Raw genomic sequence first — 24553 nt, forward strand, 5'->3', positions numbered from 1 at the left:
CTCCAATATCAGAATGGATTTAAGCTGTGAAGCAATTAGGTTAGCACTGATGTTTTTAGACTTGAGGGGAAAGCAGGCTGTAGTTGGAAATTGATTATGTGTGCTGCAGATGGAAATGTGTTCAGGACTAAATTATGATCTTCTTTTGAAGCATGTTTATAAAAACTAAAACTCAAATGTGAAACCCTAATGTAGAATAAGGATGGGAGACTTATACTGTGAATTGACAGTTAATATTGATCCAATCTAGTAGTATCTGGATCAATATACTTATTATGAGTAGTATTGATGGCAAGGTGTGACTGATTTTAACTGATGTTATTTGAATTGTGCTGCAAGTTCATACCAAAACAGATCAACTTAGGAAAAATGGTATGATGCCCTTTAGTATAGTCAGGGTTACTAGTCTTTGAGGCAGTATAAACAACCTTGTTAAAGCCTTATACAACTAGATAATCCAAGAATTCTAAAGATTTATTTTTGTTCGGCATATTTTTTTCATTTAAATTTGTTTATAAAATTCTATTTAAGTTGTAGACAGATGTAAATTTAAGTGATCTTCAACATTATCCTAGGGAACAAGCGATATGGTATGCAAAGCTTTATACAGAATGATTTTTATCTCCATATCTAGCCCCTTAGAAGAAAGTTAATTTCTCTTATGCAAGCAACTGTTATAGTCTATCAATCTGAAACCTTAGCTGTGCCCTTCTAACATAATATATGCTAATGCTAACACTCTAGAGCTTTTAAATAAGAATTACCATTGGACCCTTAGTATTGAGCTTTGTATTTAAAGCAGTACATATAGGGTATGCTATTGTCACAACGCTCCTGTAACAATTCAGTTTACATTATGGTGAGTTGTCTATCCAGATTCAAGTATGCAGCAATTTAATGGAATTAATTATGTGGTAGGAGGAGCACTTGAGGCTGGTTGTAGGTAAATGAATCTAAATTGACATATTAGGGTTGGGAAAGCATATAATTAATCAGTGCAGTATATAGCTTAACTTCCACAATAGCTATAACTAGTTCAAATTTCCCTTTGAGGACATCATGTTATGGGTAGAAAACTTCCCTTTTAAAGATAACCCAAAGAACCACAGTATGTCTCGTATGTCTTATGCTTCATTTTGTAAAGCATTTTGCAGATGCACTCTTCAGTTACTCCTAAACACCTGATTCATTGAAGAATTTTCTTTCTAATTCATCAATGCAAACATAAGTTTGCTGAAGTAACCTAAACAAAGTACCATTACGTTGGGGTACTAAGAAAGTGACCTTTCAATAAAATTATTGAAATGTAAAAAAAAAAGAAAAGAAAAGGAACACATGAATGTAGGAAAGAGAAAATATGTTAAACTCAACAGGGAAACAAGGAGGATAGCATCTTAAGAAGGATAATATTGGAAGGAAATTGTAGCAAACAAAACAGACTTCTAAATTCTGAAGAGATCATTAAAAGGGGGGAAATAAGAAATGCGCTAGCATTTAAGGAGGCTTACATCATTTGGAGAATGACTGAGCTAATGACAGTATTATGCTTATAACTGAATCTTCATCATGCCTAAGAAATGACAAAGGATGATTTCTATGAATTCACAAAGCTGATGCATGAAGATTGAAGTGAGCAGAAACAGTACCGTTTCTATAAGAAAAACAACCTTGTAAAGAAAAGCAGTTAGAAAGACATAAGAAATCTGTTAAAAAGAACAACAATTATCAAACAAGTCCTCAGAGGAAGTATAATGAAACATATTATCTAGCTCTGAATAAAGAGGTGATGAATACAAAGAGAAGAAAGAGATGTGCATTGTAGCACAACGAGTATCATCTTGCTTCTCCATGGGAGAGGAACTGGAGGGAGAGAAATTTGGAACTAAAATTTAAAATGAATATTAAAAATGAATAAGTATAAAAAAAGATAATACATTGTTAGACTCAGTTACTGAGGAAACTTATGTCAATTGACAATGCTTGTTACAATTTTCTTTCCTTTTTAATGGGGAGCAACTTGAAGGAAGACAAAGAAGGAAGTTCGGAAAGAAGTACAGAAAAGCAACACAGTTTTGAAAGTAATGTGTGGAAGTTATTCTAAACAGACAGTTCTTGCTTTATGTAGGTACACCATTCTGCAGACCTTTATGGAAAATCGTCTTTAAATAATTCAAATGTACTGTTACCCACTCACTTGTCCTTAGTCTATATAACAGAGGCATGCACAAAATAATACCTCCATATATCTCAGAATAAATGCTAAACAGCAGACATATTAAACTGTGCCATCATAATCAACAGCATTAGGAAATAAAAGGTAAAGTTAATGATAAAGTATTAAATGTGTTGCATGGGAAAGTTATCATAGGTGTACAGTAGGGTACCCCTTCTCTACTCACTGCACCTAGCCTTTACCACTGGTGCTTGGCAGCCCATCTTTTTTTGTGAATCTATGGAGAGATGTTTGGATGCTGGCTCTCATTTTTTCTTTTTATATCACATGATAACAAGCAATATGATCCTCAACTAGTCAATGAACTTTTAAAAATCTCAAAATAATTGGATACATATTTTCAATATAAGAAAACAATTGATGCAAAAGATGAAATGCTTCTACCAAGCGTTTCACTGGGAACCTTTCTGCTTTGACTTTAGGTTCCAAAGTTTCTCTTTCTTCTTCTGAAATCTTTACAGCTCAGTCAGATCCCCATTGGACAGTTCTTCCCCATGAGACTCAATCCACTCCTCCACATTATTCTCTTTCACTCCAGGGCTTCTAATTTTACAATCTTTTTGCTCACTTCTTTCAACCTCTCATGGTTGTCAGATCCAGGACAAATAGAATGAACTGCAGGCATGCATTTTCCCAGACTCTCTCCATATATGTTTCTTTTACATCTTCCCGTACCACAGGAAAAAAAAGCCAAGGTCTCTCATGGCACGCAGGGCCATCTGCAAGCATCATGATCTATATTTTGCCACTGGACCCAGATGGCTCAGGAGGAAAAAGTGAGGCTGGTGATACACAGCCCTACCTCACTTAAATATAATTCGCCTTCATGTTATTGCAACACTATTCTTTCCCTCATTTCTTCCTTCCTCCTTCCTTTTTCATTTTTCCTTCTTTTCTCTTCCCTCTTCCCACTTCCCTCTTCCCTTCTCTTTCCTTCCCATCCCTTTCCTTCCCTCTGTCCACATAGGGTATCCTACCCTTATCTGCAGATGCTCTGCCCAAATGAATGGGAATTTTCATGACTGAAAGCTCCAAGATATCTTGGGGTTTATGGCCTAAATTTCTTTCTTAAGGACCATGCCTTTAGCCCAAACCACTCTGGCTCTCACTGAATGGCGAAAAATAGATCCCAGGCCAAACCCCTCTTGGTCTTGACACTGGATCCAAATGGCTCCAGAAGAGAAAGTGAGGCAAAAGAGGCACAGCCCTCCTTCACTTAAATCCAATTCACTTGCTCTGGTATTCTGAGTGATGCACAAGAGCAGATTTTCATTGGAAATCTCAGATACATTTCCTCCAAACAGAGGAGTAACTCTACTCCTCTTTTTTTTAAAAAAAAATTCAACATATGAATTTATTTTAAGTCAGTCTTGTCATGATTACAGACTGATTTAGCATTGTCTTCACCAAAACCATGAAACTGAAATTCTACACCCAGCAATCTTCCTATGCAACAAACAACTGTTAAGTAGAAGGAAGGTCTAATGGGGAAAAAAAAAATTTGAATTGGTTTTACAAACAAAACCAAAGTCTGAAAAGCTCCTGCATAGCTTATAAATTTTTAAAATTACACAGTCTTAATTACTCAAGAGAATATTGAACCATTAAATGGAGAGAGAAATGGATTTAAAAAGTCAAAGTTTATACTAAGAGCTATTTTGTAAATTAATTTTTGCATGGTTTCTTACTAATCAAGCAATACCCAGAATAACCAGGCTAATTTTATTAAACAGCTACATTTAGCACTGATAATTTATGTAGCAAGGCCAACATTTTTAGGCAAGAATATTAAGAGCTTTTAGAAAAAATAAGTACCCTTTGTTTCTGCTAGTTTTTACTCCCTTCTTCAATGTAAACATGAAATTGAATTATATTTTATTATTTAGTCTTATAGCATTTACATAAAATCCTGACACTCGTGGAACTCAAAACTCAGATTTTCCCAAAATATTTGTTTCCATTCATGACAATAAAACCACAATTCAGTCAGGTAAGCCATCCTAACCTTTCACTTCAAAAAAAAACAAAACTTTAAAGACACCAATTAGGGCACTTGATAAAGTTAGGCATACAATTATGTAAGTAAAACAAACTTATCTGTACCAGCAAGTAAAAGAGAAAACAGTCAAACTTTAGGAACCTTTAATGTAATTCAATTAATTTCAGGAAGGGTTTTCAGTTCTACCAGCCCCACTAAAAAATAAACCAATGCAATGCCATCTGCTGCCACAGTAGTGCTAGAAACAAGCCACCAAGGACCAAATGACAAGTATAAGAATGAACTAAGAAAACAATAATGAAACCTATTTTGAGTCTCTTCTTGGCTAAATCAAATTGAAAATCAATGGAGAAAAAATACTCTAAGGAAAACATTTATTAAAAACATCAATTTGTTCTGTGATTGGAAAAATTAGTATTTAATGAAAGATGTATTCCAAAGTGTATCTGTTCCCTTATAAGTACAGGGATTTTTTTTAAATCCTCTTAATGGGAATGACCATGAAACAATTATAAGACCTATAGGAATCTGCTCTAACATACTCACCAAAAAGCTGTCATTTTCTGAAATTTCTCTGGCCATCTCTGCTCTGAAAACTCTGCTTGCCTCTTTTTAATAAAGAATGAACTTGTGAAGATTCTCAAACTAGTACTTGTCTCCTCCTTGTCTTATAAATTCTATAATTCTTGTCTTAAAAATTCCTAGGAAAGCTAAATTGCAATGCTTAAAAGTTACAGCAGCAACATACAAAGAACTTTTGGAAAATAAATGTTAAGTAAGATATACCTCATATTTTCCTAAAATTATTCTGCCCCTTCAAAAATAAAATCTCATAAAATATTTTAGTAGATACACACAAAAATATTGAAGAATTTAACTTAGGAATAGTTTCAACTTACTATATCACATACTTTAGTTTCAAAATTAAGTAGCTGAGACTGTGGAATTGCATAATATTATGTTACTGAGTTTCTACAAAATTTGAGTTCACATTACCACTGATCAGAAAGTTGAGCCCATGCTACTTTTCTTAATGAAAAATGACAAATCTCATAATCATATATACTTACAGCCTACCTTGTTTTTGTCTTATCTTTAATTCAAGGTACTGTTCTTTGTTTTCTCAGTGATAAGGTGCTGTTAAAGAATGGACAAAAACCTGCTACATATTTATGGTTTGTACCCTTTGCATTAAATCTGGAATATAACTTCCATTTGGCATCTTACTTCTAATGTAGAAAAAAACAAATACAGGTTTGTTGAGGACTAAATTCCACAAAAGGATATACAGTAACAGTATTTTTTTCTCACAAAAATTAATTCCACTTTTAGATCAATAGTGAACAATCCACCAACTGATCATTTGGCACATTCTTCTCACAACTTAATCTGTGAACTTATATCCAGAATGAAAATGGGAATAATGAAGATTTTAGGCTTTAAAATAACTAAATTTTAACTGCTAAAAGTTATGAAACTGTCAGTTCAGGACAGGGAGTCCACCAATTTTTAAAAAATTTATAACAGGCAGGTCATGGTAAAGGGGAGAAAATCCCACAACAGCAGCTACTTAAAATAAAAGACAGCTAGCCACAAGGATTCATGCAGAACATTTGGGGTATTTTTGTTGAATATAAGTGATTGAATTGCTTTTTCTTCAAGGAAGATGCTCCAAAATATCTTGTATACATCCTTTGGAGATTTTAAGATTTTGGAATCTCACAAGGTAATATTGTGGTTTCAGTAAACTACAGAAATAAACTACAAGTCCATGGTATATAAGGCTGTTTCTTAAAGAGTATGGTAGTTCCATTGTTTGGACTTTTAAGACTCAGAGAGAAAGAAAACTACAGCCTGCCATTCAGCAGGAGAACAATTACTCCAATGAAGTTCCCCAGCTACATCGAAAGTAGATTTTCTCATAGAAGAGGCAGGAATCAAGGCAGTGTTTGGTGCCTCTGATGTGACAGTTCTGATGATAGCTGGCATGGCAGAGCCTGCAGGGGAAGGCGGGGCTGCAGAATGAGTTGGAGATGGACTGGCAGGAGGTCCCACTAAACAGCAGCTGGCACTGTTAACAACAGCCTGTTCTGGAGTTGCTGCATTTTCTGGTCAGTAGCCACCACCTACATTACAAACAGCCCAAAAACATGGGACATTTTTGCTCTCAACACAGGAACCGCAGTCAGTGCGTACTTACTTCCCAGCTTTTTGGTGCCCGAGCCTGGGTCGTGCCCGGCTTCGACGTCGACTTCGTGGTGGGTGGCACGGACCAGGTCTCCCGGGAGCTGGCCATTGGCGCTGGGATGTTGGCACGCTCAGCACACAGAGCGAGCCCAGACAAGGTCCCTCCACATTCTGCGCGCTTGCTTGGGGCCGGACTGCCCTGGAAGAAGTCTGTGCCCCTGAAGGGCCCACGGACACTTCACTTTCCCAGCAATTCTATTTTCCAAAGCTTTATCCCCCAGCACAGTTCTAGCCGCCGCTGATATGTCGGTTGGAGGTGGCTTTCGGGGATCAAATAGACCCGACCCACAAGTAGGGACTGATCCAGGGTTTTCCGCAGGAGCCCTGAGAACGTGTATGCAGCCTCAATGCCCGCACTAACAGCCTCTCCTGGCAGCTACACATAGTGAAATCCTGCGTGATTTCAAAGCTGGAATGCAGACTTTTTATTCAGAATTCTTTAAAGAAAGTCCATGCACATGTACACAAAGAGAGAACTTTCTGTGCTTCTAAAAATAGCGGTATAAAACACATTCACAGTCTCAGATACGACGGTCGTATGGGGTTTTGGTTTTTGGGGGTTTTTTTGGTTTTTTTTTTTTTTGGCTGTGTATATTGATATGCTTTTCTTTTTGGTGCTGGAGTTCAAGATTTTTTAAAAGTTTTATTTAAAAAGACGAATGGAATAGGAAAAAAAGACGGAAGGCTCTGATTGGAGTCAACTTTTTCAAGAGTTTCAGCCCCCAAGTAGAAGAGAGCTGCTTGGGATGACAGGGTCGAGTGAGGGTTTGAAGTATTTCATATGGATGCCACGGTGAACTTCACCTCACACTGCTCAAATCCCACGTGAGAGCAGTTCCTTTACACATACATTCTACAAGGGATTTTATTAAATAAAACAAAAGTCTTTTCCTATTCCTTTTGGGCATCCAAAGTTTCATCTGTTAACAGTGGTAATATCGTACATCCCTTAACAATTAAGGCTTTTACACGAAAACTTCTTTCTTTTTCTTCACAAAACTGTTCCAGGAGAAAAAGCTCTTAAAGGGACAGTGTAGCTTCCAAGGTGAGAGAAAGAGGAAGGCTCACTTCTCACAAGGTTTTAGTGGGAGAGGAAAAAGGAACTTGAATATAACTGTCAGGGAAGCAGGTAGGAAAACGGTCCAAACCCGGGTAAGTTCAAGGGAGATAGAATGAGCAAAGGTCTAGTTACTCCACAGCTCTAGTAATTAAGAATTGGTTTCTTCTTAGTCCAGAGGAGTGACTTGGAGTCCAATTAAGTTCACATTTTCCAGGTTCCTCAGCTTAGGAAACTTGCCAGGTGACCACTCAGGGGACCTTAAACATTTCCTCCAACTGTCCCCATTACAAGAAATGGGCAGTCCCTGGGTCAGATTACTTTCATTTTCCAGCACTTCATTTGCTTTATAATCTGCCTTCTGCTGCTCACACACACTCAAGCTCCAGGCACACTCCACACCAAAGCTCAGGCTGCCAGGAGAAGGAAGAAAGCTGTTTATTTTGATGAAGCCACAGTGCCCAGATTGACCAGGTAGGAGGCTGGCAGCACCTCTTTGGGAGGGTGGGCTCCCTCATCTGTCTAGGAGGCAAACCTGCCCCTCTCAGTCTACTTTATTTCTCTGCTTTCTTAAAACCTTAGCTTTGGTTCCTCTTAAGTCGGGATGAAGTATATGTGTACTGGCTGAGTCTCCACTCCTGGAAGAACCCCATGTTTGGCTCCTAGAAGACAAGCCCTTCCCAAGTGAATGACTGTCCTTTCACACTTTGACAGATTTGTGCGTGAGAGGAGGTGGGTGACAGAAGAAGAAATCAGCACTGGTTCAGCAAATCTCAAGGAAGGAACATACACTCAAGCCCATACAGTCAGGTAAGTGTCATTATGGATTGAGTTTGGGGTTACTAGTGAGGATCCAGGGACCCACAGACAACGTCATGAACCCAAAATGGAAAGCCAGGATCACACTTACTCAGAAAAGAGGTGTCCTAAGTGTTGTAGTTGAAAAGCAAGCCTCAGTTGCCCAAACAGTTCTCCTCTTGCCTTTTCTGCTCCCTAAACCTGTTCTGGATCCCTGTCTCATCAATATACATTCATTTCTTTGGGGTAAGCATTGCTTTCTCCAGGTATCCTCTGGCTACATTCTCATCCTAAAGGAAGATTTACTTAACCTTCCCCAAAGGGAGAGCAGAAAGTCAGCTCAGGCTGTCCTTCCTTCCTCGGACCTTCCTGGTGGGTGCTCTGGCCATTTCTCTCCATCCTCTCTTCAACCCATAAACACAGCAAAAAAGTTTTTCCTAGTGGAAGACTAAGTAAATCCTCTTCTAGGATGAGAAATATCCTCAAGCAAACTGTTCGATGCCATTCTCACTTTAATATGAACTGGTTTATCAGAAACTGGCTTAGATAAAGCTTTTACTAAGAGTTTACTTTGTGCCTGGCAGAGGTGCATGCTGGAAGCAACTCTCACTAGATCCCTAGAGCCAAGTGCTACATTTTCTAGAAAGCCCTAAAAATCTGGCTATGGTTCATTGTTTTAATTTTTGCATAGACTTTTAAAACTCATGGAGAAAATGCTAATAAGTTTGATTAGACTTAAAAGTGTTTCAAAGATTCATTTTTTTCTTGGAAAGCTGGTTGTGAAACATTTACCAGTATAGGCCTGATGCCTAGGGACATCAAAGTAGAGCCTGAGGGAATTGTTTGACTATACAGTGTCATCTGCCCAGCAGTTACTGTACCAGAGAAACAGATGTCTGCACACTTTATCTTTGTTACTCCCAACCTCTTTTTTCTATACTTTGCTCCATGACCTTTGGCCAGGAAATTATTCCTTCTTCACGAAGAGCCCAGGGTCCCAGAGCTGCCCTATTTCTCCTAGCAGAAAATAAAGTCATCTAAAACACCACAGGTAACTCCTACAGAAGTATTAGTGTTGCAGGGTATTATCTTGCCCATAAACCTTTTGTCCTCAAGGAGGAGGTAATGCTTAACCCAAAAAGACAACCTCCCAAGGACAGAATTTCAGGGACAGTGAGGGAAATATGTGTGGAGAACAGATTTGCCTGGTTCCATGCATAAAATGCCTCACCTTAATTAATGATCACCTGGTTGGACCGATTTTTTTTTTTCAAGTTAACAGTTTGGATGAGCAAGGCTTATTTCTAGACTGATATTTCATGCAGGTTGTTTGCATAGGAACCAAAAAGTCAAGCAAGGTTAAAATGTTGCATTGCAAACGTGCACTCAAATTCCTAAAGTCTTAATAGGATCATGATGAGTTATGGGAAAAATATCTCCTTTCTGAGTTCCTGGTGTGGGCACCTGCTGTCAAATACGTTTTTACCACAACGCAGATACTGAAGGGGTAAAAATGTAAGTGTTACTATTATACTCAAGCATAGGGTCAGGCTTAGCAGCAGCACTTGGCAGGCCAGTACTGAATGATAAGCAGGTACAGATGAGAGAAGGGAATGATGCCAGGACATGGCATGGAGGAGGTGGCAAAATGTCAGGGGGGAGGAGGAACACTTAGACCCAGCCCCAGCTGACTGCTCAGCCAATCTGCCTCTGCAGGTGGGGTTTTACAGATGAAAGAGAGGGAGGATTTAGCTCCTCCTCACTCATCTCAGGATAGGTAATAACTGGAGAGAATCACAAACGATTAGGTATCAGTGTATTAAGAAGCAATTACAACATTATGCCCTCTGGGATTATTTATTTTACAAGTGTAAACACTTTCTTTTTTTCCTGGCATTGGAGGGAAGAAAGGAAGGATTAAGAATCCTCAGGTGAGGAAAGGCATTTATTTTTATTGCCAAGACAAATAAAATAGAGATAGGAGGATGAACATTTTTATTTCACAGTAAAAATACTATTTTTGCTTGTCAATGTTTGAAGTGCTTTTGGACATGTAGGAAAAATTTGAGCAAAAAGAAAATTATTTGGAAATCCTTGTGTCATTCAGGAGACATACCTGGTCCTTCCATAAATGCTTACAAATAGTTAAGACTACCAACAGTCAAGGCAGCAGGAGCCAGGCCTATCTGAGGTCACATCATGGAATGTGACCCCTGAAGGAAGGAAAGATTAAACTCTATAGCTCACAACACAACCTTCCTCCTCCCCAGCCCTGGCCAAGGTGTCCATTATACAGCAGCAGACGCTGTATCCAGCAGCTGGAGAGTCAGCTCAAGAGAATCCCAGAGATATTTGATGAAGCAGAGACACAGACTCTCTAGGAATTCACAGATAGAGAGAAGCCATAGACCCAGAGCAAAAACATTTTCAACAAGTGGGATCTCTGACAGCACAAACAAGAACCAGCTACCAACTCAAGATGGCTGCCAAGAGTGGGATGGTGAGGAAGGGGAGACTCTGTGAGTCCAGATGTGAGAAATCTGTTCCGCACAGATGCTGAACCCACGGGAAAACTTCTGGAGGGCTCTGTAAAAGGAGGCACAAAATGTTGGTGGTGCACTGGAGAGTGTGCCAGGTCTGGAGGCAGGAAGACTCATACTCTTGAGTTCAAATCTGACCTCAGACACTTAATAACTGTGGGAAATGGCAAACTCTTCCAGTAATTTTGCCAAGAAAACCCCAAATGGGGTCATGAAGACTCAGAAACCATTGAATAACCTACAGAGAGGAGAGGAAGGACATTACAGTAGGAGTTGCCTATTTAGACATGTTCTACACTTACCTTGTAACACCACTCGCTCAGGGATTACTAGCCAACCATCCCAAATTCCTGTCTCATTCCAAGCCCCAAGTGGGCAAAGATACCACATTTTCACCCCTGTATTGAAGGGTTTCCTGAGGAGCTGCCACCTTATTCTCTGGAGCCTTGATGAAAGCTCCCTTTTACCTGCATCCAGGGATGCAGTATTGCCACCATTTTAGCTAAGGGAGCCTCTTTATTTCAGGTGAATTGACTTTGCCCATAATTGAAAAGAAAGAGTTTCCCCTTTCCCATAGCATTAAAAAGCAAAACATTTGCTAATATGTGTCCATCTTGGTCTCTCAAACTCTTTATAAGAAGGATCTAGCTGAACGGTCCTTGGGGAAAGGAATCCTCCCATTTTAGAGGGTCCTAAACTGCTATCTTGGGTTGTATAGACCCTTGTGAGGAAGCAGAAACCTCAAGACGCAGGAGACTGCCTACAGCATATAGGATAAGGAAGGGCTGCAGGAGGTTAACTAGGCTCCATTGTAAAAATCATCCATCTTTCTAGGGAAGAGAGAGTTCATTAAGGCCAGCTCTAAGGACCTACTTAAGGAGCCCATCCTCTACTTAGGACAATATATCAAACATACAGCTTCTCAAAGCTGGGACACACAATGCAGATTGTCATGGGGATGGAAGTGATGCTTTAAAGGTCATTCCAGTATTCACTAGTGCCAGCTGCCCAAGAGTGGGAGAGGAGAGGGAGAGCCCAGAGAATATGATAAGAGTGGGCCCAGTCTCCAACCTCCTCTGCAATCAAAGGAGTGACAGACTCAGCAGCAATGGCCCAGCAGGACCCATAAGGAAGAAGACCCTGATGTCAGGGCTTGAATGCTGGCTGCCCCAGGGGGCTCATCATTGACATGACAAGGGAGCATCCTGAAGAAGAATCTCTTGGTGCTAGGGAAAATCTCTGACTTTGAGTTAGGGGAAGAAAGTAAAGGTCCTCAGATTGCTAATCAGAGGCATGTTGACAATCACATCAAAGGCAGATCTTTCAAAAGCAGCTGATCCAGTTCAGATGCCTAGCAGTCACTGGACTACACATCACTCCAGTCCATTCCATTCCCCTCCATAAACCACCATAGCTTGTGTAGATGGACCCTCAGTTGGAACAAGGAATCCTGGCTCTCAGCCTAGAGCAACTCTGCTCAGAATTTCATGGCTCCAGAATCTGGATGCAAGGATTTGGGTGGCTCAGAAGAACTTAGTGTTTAGGGAGCTATTTTAATTGTACTTAAGCTGACAATCAGCTTTTTTTTTTTTTCGTGGGAATATCATAAATTTTATTCTGGAAAGACGAAGGCTGAGCAGGTATTTGATCAAACTGTGATATTATAAAGGAGGTTGATATATAGAATCAATTTTTTTCACAATACATTGAAATATAAGACCCATGTAATAACCAATGAAGATCCAAAAAAGTTAATTGATGACGTGGGAAATACTACACATAGTAGCTTTGTAATGAAAACAAACATCCCAAGATGTGGTACAGTTTGAAAACAGGAATTGCTTCTTCTTGAAAACAGCACGAAAAACAGTACCTGAGAGGCTGTATGTACACTTCTAGTTTAGATCATCCAAAATCTTGTCGTTAACATCAAGCAATAGGGTTACATTCCCTGTAAAACATGAGAATCAAACAGAATGCATGTTGAATTGAACATGTACCAAGCCTATAACCACATTGCTATTACAAACTCGCAGGTTTCAAAAAGTTTGCAGCAGGTTTTATATTCATTATCTCATTTAAACCCTATAATTTCCCTTTAAGAAACTGTTTTTCTTAAAATTACAAAAGCATTAGATTTGGATTTTGACCACTTGGAAGAAAATTCAAGCTCTTTCATTTACTGTTTGATCTTAAAAAATAAAACAAACTCTCAGTGATGAAAATTAGACATGAATAATATAAGGAACTATTATCCCCATCTTATAAGTAAAATGTAACTCAGAAAACATAGATGTGGATGCTTCCACATAGTTCTGAAAAGTCAGAGCCACGTCCAAACTGAGCTCTTCCTGCTCAAATTCAACCCTTTTGTCCACTATACCAAGTGCATCTGCAAAATGTATGTCTCATTTCCTCCATGAAAATCCTCAGTAATGCCTATCTTTATAATTTACTATAAAACCCTGTTCCAAATTGTACTTAATTGGACCCTTCTAAATTTATTCCCTTTTTACTGAATGTTCTTCTGCTTGGTGAAACTAAATAGTTTGAGGAAATATAAAATGAATTTTATTGAACAGTGTTAGACATGGTAAGGAAGTGGAAAAATAAAATGTGTCCCGAACAGGGTGGTTCCTAAGAGGTGATAAATTGACATTGACTTTTAAGTGCAATAGGCTACATATGGCCCTTTCATGCATTTTCATTAACAAAATAATCATATTAGTAATCTCTTCATTTCAAAGAGGCCATGAATATAAATGCCACTATTAGAAACAATCACATACAGAGATTCATTTTATAAATTATTGTTTTAGTAGATCAAGATGTAAGGTATTTAATTAAAGCAAATGTTAACTTATTTCAGCACCCAGTCAAAATATTTATATCCTATTTAAAATGTTTGATGTAGTCTAATTTTTTCTACTGCATCTGTTTCATTCTACATCAGCTCATACGAGCTGTCCTGAAATGCTCTGAAACCAACCCCTTTGCTGCTTCTTATGACACATACCCCATCCCATTAATATACCATAATCTCTACAAAATAAAGAACTTTATAAGACAAAACCATCAAATAATGCAATGACTAATCATGATTCCAAAACATTGCTATGAAGAAGGCTGCCAAGCTCCTGACAGATGATGGACTGAATATATAGAATGAGACACACAGATAGATATAGTCAAATTTTTCATTATGCATATTTTCAAGGAATATTTTAAAGAGAGGTAGAGTACCCAGAGCACTCAGTTTTCTAGACTCTGCACAGTAACTACCTGTGTGACCTTAAATAAGTCATTTCACCTAACTGAGCCTTGCTTTCCTCATCCATAGCAATAAATGAGAGGATTGGATAGTTCTCAATTTGTTTCTTGGTTCTGAATTTTCTTTTTTTTAATCTCTAAAATCAATTCATTTATATTTGATTTTCAAAATTCGTTTCTATAAGATTTTGAATTCCAAATTTTCTCCCCGTCTTTCCCTTCCTCTCCACTCCAAGATGGCATGCATTTTGAATACCCCTTCCTCCAGTCTGACCTCCCTTCTAATACCCCACCACACTCCCTGCTACCCACTTCCCCCTTTCTTTCTTATAGGGGAAGATAGATTTCTATGCCCAATTGCCTGTATATCTTATTTCCCAGTTGCATGTAAAAACACTTTTGAATATCGATTTTTCAAACTTAGAATTTCAAATTCTCTCTCTTCTTCCCTCCTCACCCACCCTCATTGAGAAGGCATGTTATTTGATATAGGTTATACATATGTAGTTATGCAAAACATTTCCATAACAGTCATGTAGTGAAAGACTAAATTTATTTCCTTCCATCCCCTCCCACCCCCCATTCATTCTATCCTCTCCTTTGAACCTGTCCCTTTGCAAAAATGTTTCCTTTTGACTATCCCCTCCCCCAATCTGCTCACTCTTCTATCATTCCCCACTTTTATCCCATTCCCCCTCTTTTCCTAGAGGGTAAGATACCCAACTGAGTGTGAATGTTATTCCCTCCTTAAGCCAAATCCAAGGATAGTAAGGTTCATTCATTCCCTGTCACCTTCCAGCTCCTCCACTTCATTGTAAAAGCTCTTGCTTGCCTCTTTTATGAGATAATTTACCTTATTCTATCTCTCCATTTTGATGTCTCCCAATATATGCCTCTCACAACTCTTAATTTTATTTTTTAAATATCATCATGTCATATTCAACTCACTCTATGCCCTGTGTATAGATATATAATATACATATACATGCAAAAATATATATATGTATATATGTGTGTAGGTGGGTGTGTGCATATATATGTGTATATATATTCACAAATATACTTACACAAACATGTCTATATATGTATATGTGTATTATATGTGTGTGCATATACATACATATTTATATATAATCCCTCCATCTATCCAAATACTAATAAAGGTCTCATGAGCTTCAAATATCTTTCCATGTCGGAATATAAGCAGTTCAACTTTAATAAGTCCCTTATGATTTCACCTTTTTTCAGCTTTTCATTTTTCTCTTCATTCTTGTATTTGAAAGTCAAATTTTCCATTCAGCTCTGCTCTTTTCATCAAGAATGCTTGCAATTCCTCTATGTCTTTGAATATCATTTTTCCTCCTGAAGTACCACACTCAGTTTCATTGGGTAGGTGATGATCAGCTTTTCAAAAAACATTAGCAGGACAGAAATAACAGATAATACTAGGATTATCTCTCTGCCATTTCCCCATAGATTGTCCTGATGCCTCAGGCATTAAACCAAGGCCAGGGTTTAAGGTTGATTCTACCAAAGATAGCCTCCTTCCCCTCTTAAAGGGAACCCAACTCACCCTTTGTATCTCCCCTCACACTAGAAGGAGCTGGGTGGTACAATGCTGAACCTGGAGTCAGGAAGACCTGACTCAAATTGAACCACAGACACTACCTAGCTGTGTGACCCCAGGCAAGTCATTTGGACTTGATTTGCCTAGTTTCCTCCACTGTTACTTAGAGATAATAGCAGCACCTACCTCCCAGGGTTGTTGTGAGGAGCAAATGAGATAATATTTGTAAAGTGCTTTGCAAACCTTCTAGTGGCACATAAGTACTTATTCCCCTCAAACAAACTAGTCCCTCTGATTACTCTCTAGCTCTGCCTCTGCCCTCTCCTACTTCTTTAACAAGATTCTATCTATGCTGAGCAACACATTCCATGGTTTCTGACTCCTTTGTGGCCTCCATACAAGTGTGATGTCTTTCCATCTCAGGAGAGTCACTATCTACTGCAGGAATCTTGGCTAACAGAGATGGGGGGAGCTTAGTCACAGAACAATGGGTCATTTATGGTTGGGGCCTCCTGGAAAGTGATAACTACCCTAGACTTCAATTTTCTTTCCTTAGGAAAATGGCAGGGAAAGAACTTCCAAGCAGCCTGACCTTGAAAACCACAATGGAGATCCCAGCTCTTGGTCGACGCTTACATCTGGAAACACTGTATGACTGTTGCTCAGATACCTCCACCCCTGGTAATTACTCTTTTGAATGCAAGGCCTTGTTCCAGATGTCAAGAGAGGGCAGTGTTACAAAAGAGTACTTTCTAGAGGAGAAAATGATCTACTGTAAGAAAGTCATATTCTGAGAAAGTCTCAGTGATTAATGTCACATCAGCCTTTTTCTCCAAGTTGGAACCCACCTGGATCACTTTGTTCTGATGGGAGATGATACATGATGGCAAATCTCAGTCAGGAGTGATGAGAGCTGTCTGAAGAGGTCAGGGAAGGGAGAGGCTCATTCATCCTGGAAGGATGGAGATCAAAAAAAAAAAGTACTTAAAAAAAGGACTTTAAAAAATATGACTGAGCTTTCTTAAAAAAGAAAAACAAATACCTTTAGCCAGAGAGGGGTCAGGGCCTTAACTGCACCAGAAACAGTGTTGAGAGGTAGATAAGGCAGATTGTCACACACAATCACTCACACACACACAAGCAAATACATCTATGGTGCTTGTGCATGTTAACCATTATAGTTAAAATTCAGTGGAAAGGCAGCCTTGAAGGAGAAAGCATTGATGGTTCAGAATGAGGGATTGGGGGGAAGGTGGAAGGGTAGGCAGTTCCATCACTTTCCCTTGAGAAGGCAGAGGGTTACAGGTTATTTGAATATACATTGGCTTTTGTTCTTTACCAGCCTCTAGAAGAGAGGCAGCTGGTGCTTCAGTGCATAAAGCACTAGACCTGTAGTCAGGAAGATAGAAATTCAAATTCAGACTTGGGTAGGACAAGTCATTTAACCTCTGATTGCCTCACAAAAAGATCCACTGGCCGCATTGGAGAAGAAAAAGGCAATCATTTCAGTATGTTTGCCAAGAAAACCCCATGCACAGTTATGGTGCATCTAGACAGGAAGAGTCAGAAACTATTGAACCAGAAGTATTTTGAAGAGCCACTTTATTCTACCCCAGTTCTTGCCTTCCTAAGTCACACCCAGAACCCATTCAGTAGTATGCAGGTAGGTGGTACAATGCATGGACTTGAATAGACTGGACTTGGAATCAGGAAGACTTGAGTCCAAATCCAGGCTTCAACACATCCTAGCTCTAACACACTGGGCAAGTCACCTAATTCTGTGTGCCATAGTTTCTTTCCTCACTCAAAAAATGAGAATGACAATAAAAGCACCTATCTCTAAGGATTGTTCTGAGGATCAAATGAGATAATATTGCAAAGTATTTTGAAAATATTCCTTTATTACTTTTAATTTTATTTTTTCATTCACATGTAAAAACATTCATTTTTTTAAATTATCTATTAATTTTATTTATTTTTGGTGTTCTAAAATCATACTTAGAACTTAGATTTTCTTTCCCGTACCTACCCCACTTCCCCCCTCCGTCCCCAAAATGGCATACAATTCTATATAGGATCTACACATACCTTCCTATTAAACACATTTTCACTATGGTCATGCTGTGTAGAAGAACTAAAATGAATGGGAGAAATAATATAACAAACCAAAACATGATGCACACACACACAAAAATAATCTGCTACATTCTGCGATTGAATTTCATAGATCTTTTTCTGGATGTGGAAGGCATTTTGCCTTAGAAGAACATTGGGAATTTTTTTTCTAGTCCTTGCATTGCTACAAAGTTCCAAATCTACCAGAAAAAACTCTCCCCCACTGGGGTCGTTGCTGTGCACAAAGTTCTCCTGATTCTGCTCCCTTCACTCAGCATCAGATCATATAAGTCTTTCTAGGCTTCTTTGAAGTCTTCCTGTTCTTCATTTCTTATTGTGCAATACTATTCCATTACATTCAGTTACCATAATTTATTCAACCATTCCCCAGTTGATGGGCATCCCTTTGATTTCCAGTTTGGGGCCACTACAAACAGTGCTGCCATAAATATTTTTGTACATGTGGGACCCTATCCCATTTTTATGATCTCCTGGGGATACAACCCTAGAAGCAATATTGCTGGGTCAAAGGTTCTGCACATTTTCGTAGCCCTTTGGGCATAGTTTCAAATTGCTCTCCAGAATGGTTGGATCAGCTCACAGCTCCACCAACAATGAATTAATGTTCCAACTCTCCCACATCTTCTCCAACATTTATCGTCTTTCTATTCTGTCATGTTTATCAATCTGGTAGGTGGGATAAGGTACCTCAGAGTTGTTTTGATTTCCATCTCTCTAAACAAAAGTGATTTAGAGCAATTTTTCATGAGATTATAGATATCTTAAATTTGTCCTTCTGAAAATTGCCTCTTCATATACTTTCACCATTTATCAACTGGTGAATTGTTGTTGTATTGTTGTACATTTGACTCAGTTCTCTATACATTCTAGAAATGAAGCCTTTAATTCCAAGATTATCTGTAAAAATATTTTCCCAATATACCACTTTCCTCTGAATTTTGGTTGCATTGGGTTTGGCTGTGCAAAAACTTTTCAGTTTAATGTAATCAGAATTATCCATCTTGCACTTCATAATGCTTTCTATGTCTTCTTTAGTCAAAAATTCTTCCCTTCTCCATAAATGTGAGAAATACACTATTTCTTACTCCTCCAATTTGTCCGTGGTATCCATCTTATACCTAGATCTTCTATCCATTTGGACTTTATTCTTGTACACAGTGTCAGGCATTGGTCTGTGCCTAGTTTCCACCACACTGTTATCCAGTTTTCCCAGCAATTTTTGTTGAACAGTGAGTTCTTATCTCAGAAGCTGGGGTCCTTGGATTTATCACACAGGAGATTGCTATATTCATTGCATACTGTGCCTTGCGTACCTAGTATATTCCACTTGTCTACCCTTCTGTTGCTTAGCCAGTACCAAGTCGTTTTGATAATTCCTGCTATATAATACAATTTGATATCTGGCAGTGCTAGGCCACCTTCCTTAGCATTTCTTTTTATTAGTCCCTTTGATATTCTAGATGTTTTGTTCTTCCAGATGAATTTTGGTATTATTTTATCCAGCTCTGGAAAATAATTATCTGAGAGTTTAATTGGTATGGCACTAAATCAGTAAATTAATTAAGGGAGAATTGTCATGTTTATTATATTGATTTGGCGTACCCACAAGTAACTGATGTTTCTCCACTTATTTAGATCTGACTTTATTTGTGTGAAAAGTGTCTTGTAATTGTGTTCATATAGTCCCTGGGTTTGTTTTGGCAGGTAAACTCCCTCATATTTTATAGTGTCTAATTGCTCTTTCTATCTCTTGCTGTTGGACTTTGTTACTAATATATAGCAATGCAGAAAATTTGTGGGTGTTTATTTTGTTACCTGCAACTTTCCCAAAGTTGTTTATTATTTCAATTAGTTTTTTACTTGATTCTCTGGGATTCTCTAAGTATATCATCCTATCATCTGCAAAGAGTGGTAACTTAGTTTCTTCATTGCCCATTCTTATTACTTCAATTTCTTTATCTTGTCTAATTGCTACTGCTAACATTTCTAGTACTATATTGAATAATAGTGGTGATAATAGACATCCTTGTTTCACCCCTGATTTCACTGGAAATGTATCTAGCTGAAGAATTTTTCATCATGACTTTCTGGCAGGTCAAAAATTCTTAAATTTTCTCTCCTGGATCTATTTTCCAGATAAGTTGTTTTTTCAGTCAGTTATTTTACATTTCTTCTATCTTTTCATTCTTAGGTTTTGTTTGACTGATCCTTGCTGTCTCTTAGAATCATTAGTTTCTACTTGCCCAATTCTAACTTTTATCAAATTGTTTTCTTCAATTAATTTTTGCATCTCCTTTTCCATCTGACCAATTATTCCTCTTATGGAATTATTTTCTCCAGTTTGTTGTTGAACTTCCTTTGCCATTTGTCTAATTTGACCAGTTAGGTTTTTGGTTTCCTTTTCCATTTGTTCAATTTTCTTTTTCAAAGAGGTATTCTCATCAGTGATTTCTTTTTTCATACTTCTAAAATCATTGGCCAGTTTTTCTTCTATTTCCTTCTTCAGCTGTTCCAGGTGAGCTTTTTGTGCATGCAAGCAGTTCATAGTGGTTTCTGAAGTTTCAGATGGAAGTACAGTCTCACTACTGACCTCTTTGGTATTCATGTTTTGGTCTTTCTCCCCATAGACTGATTCTATGGTTTTTTCACGCTTGTTTTGCTTTTTCTTGCCCGTGGTGGTGATTTTGTGCTGTGGCTTCTGGTTGTTTCAGTTAGAAGCTGCAGAACTTGGTGTTAAGCTGACTAATGTGAAAAAACTAAGGGCAGATGTCTTCTCACTTTTTTCTTTTGTGTTTTCCCATTCAACCCTGGGGCTGGCATGTTAAGCATGGGGGAGAGGTTGTCTCCTCACAGGAGATCTCCTCACCTTACCTGAGGTAAAGGCAAGCTCGAGGGTTGGTGATCCTAGCTGCCCTATTGCCTTCCCATTTCCCTGGAGCCATGAGGAATGTCTGGATCCTAGTGTGAGTTTCCACCCCTCTTGGTAGAAGAGATGGCATTTACTGATCACTCCTCGATCCTGGCTCCTGAAAGTTCAAGTAGGCTTCTTACAGACGTTTAATCTGTGAGCCAAAAGTCTCAGGTACTGCTGTGGCTGATATCTGGGGCTCAGCAGCTGTCACTCAGTCAGCTCCACTGGTCTCTCACCCTGGGCTTCAACTCCACCATCTGCCTGCTGCTGCCTCAGGCCTCCCCAGGGCCCACCAGCTGGATGCGCTGCACTGTGCACTGTGGGATCACCCCCATGGAACAGAAGGTAAATGGACAAGACAGAAAGACCTTCTTGACAGGTTTAGAGGTGTTAGTAAAAGGTAATAGACAATCCCTAGGGGAAACTTGGGAATTATCTGTCAAGTGAATGGAGAATGGCCTTGGGTTGTTCCTATAAGTGAGGAATAATAAATTTTCACCGGGGCTCATATTTGTTTGAAGTTTTTTTCTAGCATTCTACATATTTATTACTAATTCAGACTACCAAGGGGATGAGAAATAAACTTTCAATTCAATTTTTATTTACTTTGTTAAGTGAATCCTAATGACATTTGTACCTTTTGAATTCTTTTTTTATTTTGAGTTCCAAATACTCACCCTTCATCCATCCCTTACCCAACCATTGAAAAGAGGAGTAACATGACTCCCATTATGCATCTGAAGTCATGAAAATCATACATTCATGCAAGAAAACAAAAAAGAAAAAACAAGATTAAGTGAAAAAATATATTCTTTTATCTGCACTCAGAGTTCAGAGGGAATGATAGGTTTTCTCCTTTGGGATTCTCACCTTGAAATAGTCCTTCAAATTCCTTAGGGAAGGAAGGAATAAACTTCCACATCACACAAAGATCCTAAGATGGGTAAAGGCCTTGACACTTAATATAGCTGGGCATAATGTGGCCATAATTGTATACATACATGCATGTGTTTTCCAACAAGCAATAATAATTCATTCATTATATGCCCCAGAGGAAAGGTTGTATTTGTAGTTTTATAAACTTAGGAGATGCCACCTCCTAATAACCTTAAAAGAACTGTCACCTGGGAGGTGTGGTCTCCCTTCTGCTGACAAGGATCTATGAATTTCACTAGGACAATACATAGTTATGCTCAAAGTTTGTCCAGATTGCTAGGACCCTTCTCAGCTAGTGCTCTACTAGCATAGCTTTCAAGAACCTAAGGGTGACCTCTTCCTGCTGAGATTTCTGAACAGGGCTTTATTACAATCATCTGCAAAAACAATCATTCATGCTTCTTTCTTATTTCTTTTCTACAGACCCAGGCAGCAGTGGAGGAGGTTCAAGGGAGCCAAAACTCAGAATTGTCCTTGTGGGGAAAACAGGGACTGGGAAAAGTGCAACAGGAAACACTCTCCTGGGCAGGAGAGAGTTTGAGTCCAGGTGTTCAGGAGGGTCAGTCACCAAGGTCTGCAGGAAAGCCAGGATCACATGGAATGGGAGGGACATTGCTGTTGTTGATACTCCAGGCATTTTTGACACTGATGTTGAAGAGAAAGAAAATCTGAAAGAAATAGCTCGCTTCATGACACTATCCTCTCCAGGACCACATGCTATACTCCTGGTCTTGCAAGTGGGTCGTTTCACCCAGGAGGAGAAGGCAGCTGTGGAACGGCTTTATCGTGTTCTAGGAGATGGATCAGTGAAGTTTCTAATCATTGTCTTCACTCGGAAAGAAGATCTGGGAGATCAAAGTGTAGGGGATTATGTAAGAACCATTGAGCACCCCTATTTCAAGGAGTTGTTGGAGAAGTGTGAGCACAGATACTGTGCATTTAATAATAATGCGAATGGAGCCCAGAGAGATGCCCAGGTTTCAGAGCTGATGGCCATGGTTGAGTCAATGGTGCAAGCTAATGGTGGCACCCACTACACCAATGATACATACAAATCTGTGGAAGATCTACTCCAGAAGGAGACAGAGGCTCTTCAACAAAACTACAAAAAGCAGTTTGAGAAGAAGAGAGAAGAAGTCAGACAGAAATATGAGAAGATGTATGAAGAATTGGAGAAGGAAAAGGAAAAGTGGAAAGAGGAAAAAGAACAGAATGATAAGAAATGGAAATACTATGAGAAGAAAAAGAACTCCTATGGGGGTAATGAGAGGGAAGAATACAAACACTCATGGGATGAGTATGAGAAAAATCATTATGGTGCCCGAAGGGAGGCTGAAAATCATAGGAATTTACTTTGGTTATTTGTAATGTTAGTTGTGGCATTGCTCTTTTGCCGACTATGACATCTTCATTCAAGAAGTTCTTTCAATAACCAGAATCATTTCCTACCTAGTCTCCACCATGGGAGCTGGTTAAACAAAGAGAGTTTAAGAGAGGTCACATATTCAATAAAGAATTCAGATATAAGCTGAACCCAAGTCTCCTGACAATATGTCGAATGTTCCTTCTGGTCTATCACACTACTGGCTAAATAGTAATGCCTTTCAGAAGAATGCAGCTTGATATTTTACGTAGTAACACATAGAATTTCCTAATTTTTTATGTGAAGTCTATATGAACAGATAGCTAGAAATAGCCAGAAGAAGGCAAGAATTCAAAACTCATTGTGTACTATTAGGAACTAATAAATAGCTCCACTTTGTGCATTATCCCTCCAGGAAGCATTTCCCCTTTTTTTCGCTGTCACTCCCATCATTCTCATCCTTTAAGAACCAGTTAAACACACATGGCCTCTCCCCAAACCTTCACTACTTCCTTTCTTCTCCACTCTCATGATGCCTATTCCAGAGAACCAATGTGCTGCAGACTAAAACCATCCATTCCACCTCTTCACATGCTCACAATCCCTCTTTCTTGGAACTGCTAAGTAAACCAAACAAAGTACCGTTCTCATCACCCTCACTGGCCTCTGTACCCTGCTGTGAGAGAATCAACTTGCAGACTATTCCCAGAGGGTCTTCCCCTCCCACATGGATTTTATTTTGACCAAGTAAAAGAGTGTATATTTTGTCTCATTTCCTCCCTAACCTTATTCACTGAATGGGCTTTGCCTCAGTCAAACTGAGACCTGTTAGAGACCTTGGCTTAGAAAGACCTAGGGCTCCCAATGCATCCAGGGCCATCTCGAGACATCTTGATGTATGCCTTGATACTGGACCCAAATGGTTCTAGAAGAGAAAGTGAGGCTAGGGACTTTGCACAGCCCTTGCTTCTTTCAGTCTATTTCTCTTGCTTATCATGGCATCACTTGCCCCATGTCATGGCCTTCTTTGAGAATGAAGGATAAACAATAAACCATGCCTCAGCAATATTCCAGATTATATGGCCAATATTGCAAGACTTTAAGATATCTCTCAATGTCTACTCCTTGTCTGCATCCAAAGCTTCATTTGCCTGGGCTCATGTAGTTTCTAAATAATGTGCCTTGGAATTCTCAACTACATCTTGATCTATAGGTTATAATAACAAGGTAGTGTTTTGGGAAAGGTAGACCACCTTTACATTTTTATTAAACTCATCCAGATGGGTGGGGTGACTTGAGGCTTTATCCAAAAGAAATAGAACTTTCAAAGGAATGCCATTGACATTACAAAACTTCTCAACTTTGGGAATGAAGAGTGCATGAACCAAGCTTGTTCAAAGATCAGAAGAGTTATCCATGCTTTCAGGTTAGGAAAATAACATACAAATGGTGTTGCCTTCCTGATTCCATCCCATGCTCTGATTTTTTTGAGTGGT

General features: G+C 38.9%; 1 protein-coding gene across 2 annotated transcripts; it reads left to right on the plus strand.

Annotated features, from left to right (window-relative positions):
* The first annotated feature begins 7831 nt into the window (after nt 1–7831).
* On the plus strand, nt 7832–23227 carry LOC140533035 (GTPase IMAP family member 4-like). 2 transcript variants are annotated; one of them, XM_072652320.1, is made up of 4 exons: nt 7832–8010; nt 8119–8346; nt 16268–16392; nt 22118–23227. In XM_072652320.1, exons 2-4 carry the CDS (start codon nt 8225–8227, stop codon nt 23095–23097), a joined length of 1227 nt encoding a protein of 408 aa, XP_072508421.1. In that variant the 5' UTR covers nt 7832–8010; nt 8119–8224; the 3' UTR covers nt 23098–23227. The 2 variants fall into 2 exon arrangements, with proteins under 2 accessions (XP_072508421.1, XP_072508422.1); XM_072652321.1 differs by having other exon boundaries at nt 7837–8010; nt 8251–8346.
* The last annotated feature ends 1326 nt before the right edge of the window (nt 23228–24553 follow it).

Source organism: Notamacropus eugenii, chromosome 3 (assembly GCF_028372415.1).
Source record: "Notamacropus eugenii isolate mMacEug1 chromosome 3, mMacEug1.pri_v2, whole genome shotgun sequence".
NCBI classification, from domain to species: Eukaryota; Metazoa; Chordata; class Mammalia; order Diprotodontia; family Macropodidae; genus Notamacropus; species Notamacropus eugenii.

What these genes read in the sequence shown, in the direction of transcription:
- LOC140533035 (XM_072652320.1), top strand. Translation starts at nt 8,225, where the DNA reads ATGACTGTCCTTTCACACTTTGACAGATTTGTGCGTGAGAGGAGGTGG. An exon ending in ACTCAAGCCCATACAGTCAG is followed by an intron (nt 8,347 to 16,267) that starts GTAAGTGTCATT and finishes TTCTTTCCTTAG; the next exon opens with GAAAATGGCAGGGAAAGAAC. An exon ending in CTCAGATACCTCCACCCCTG is followed by an intron (nt 16,393 to 22,117) that starts GTAATTACTCTT and finishes TCTTTTCTACAG; the next exon opens with ACCCAGGCAGCAGTGGAGGA.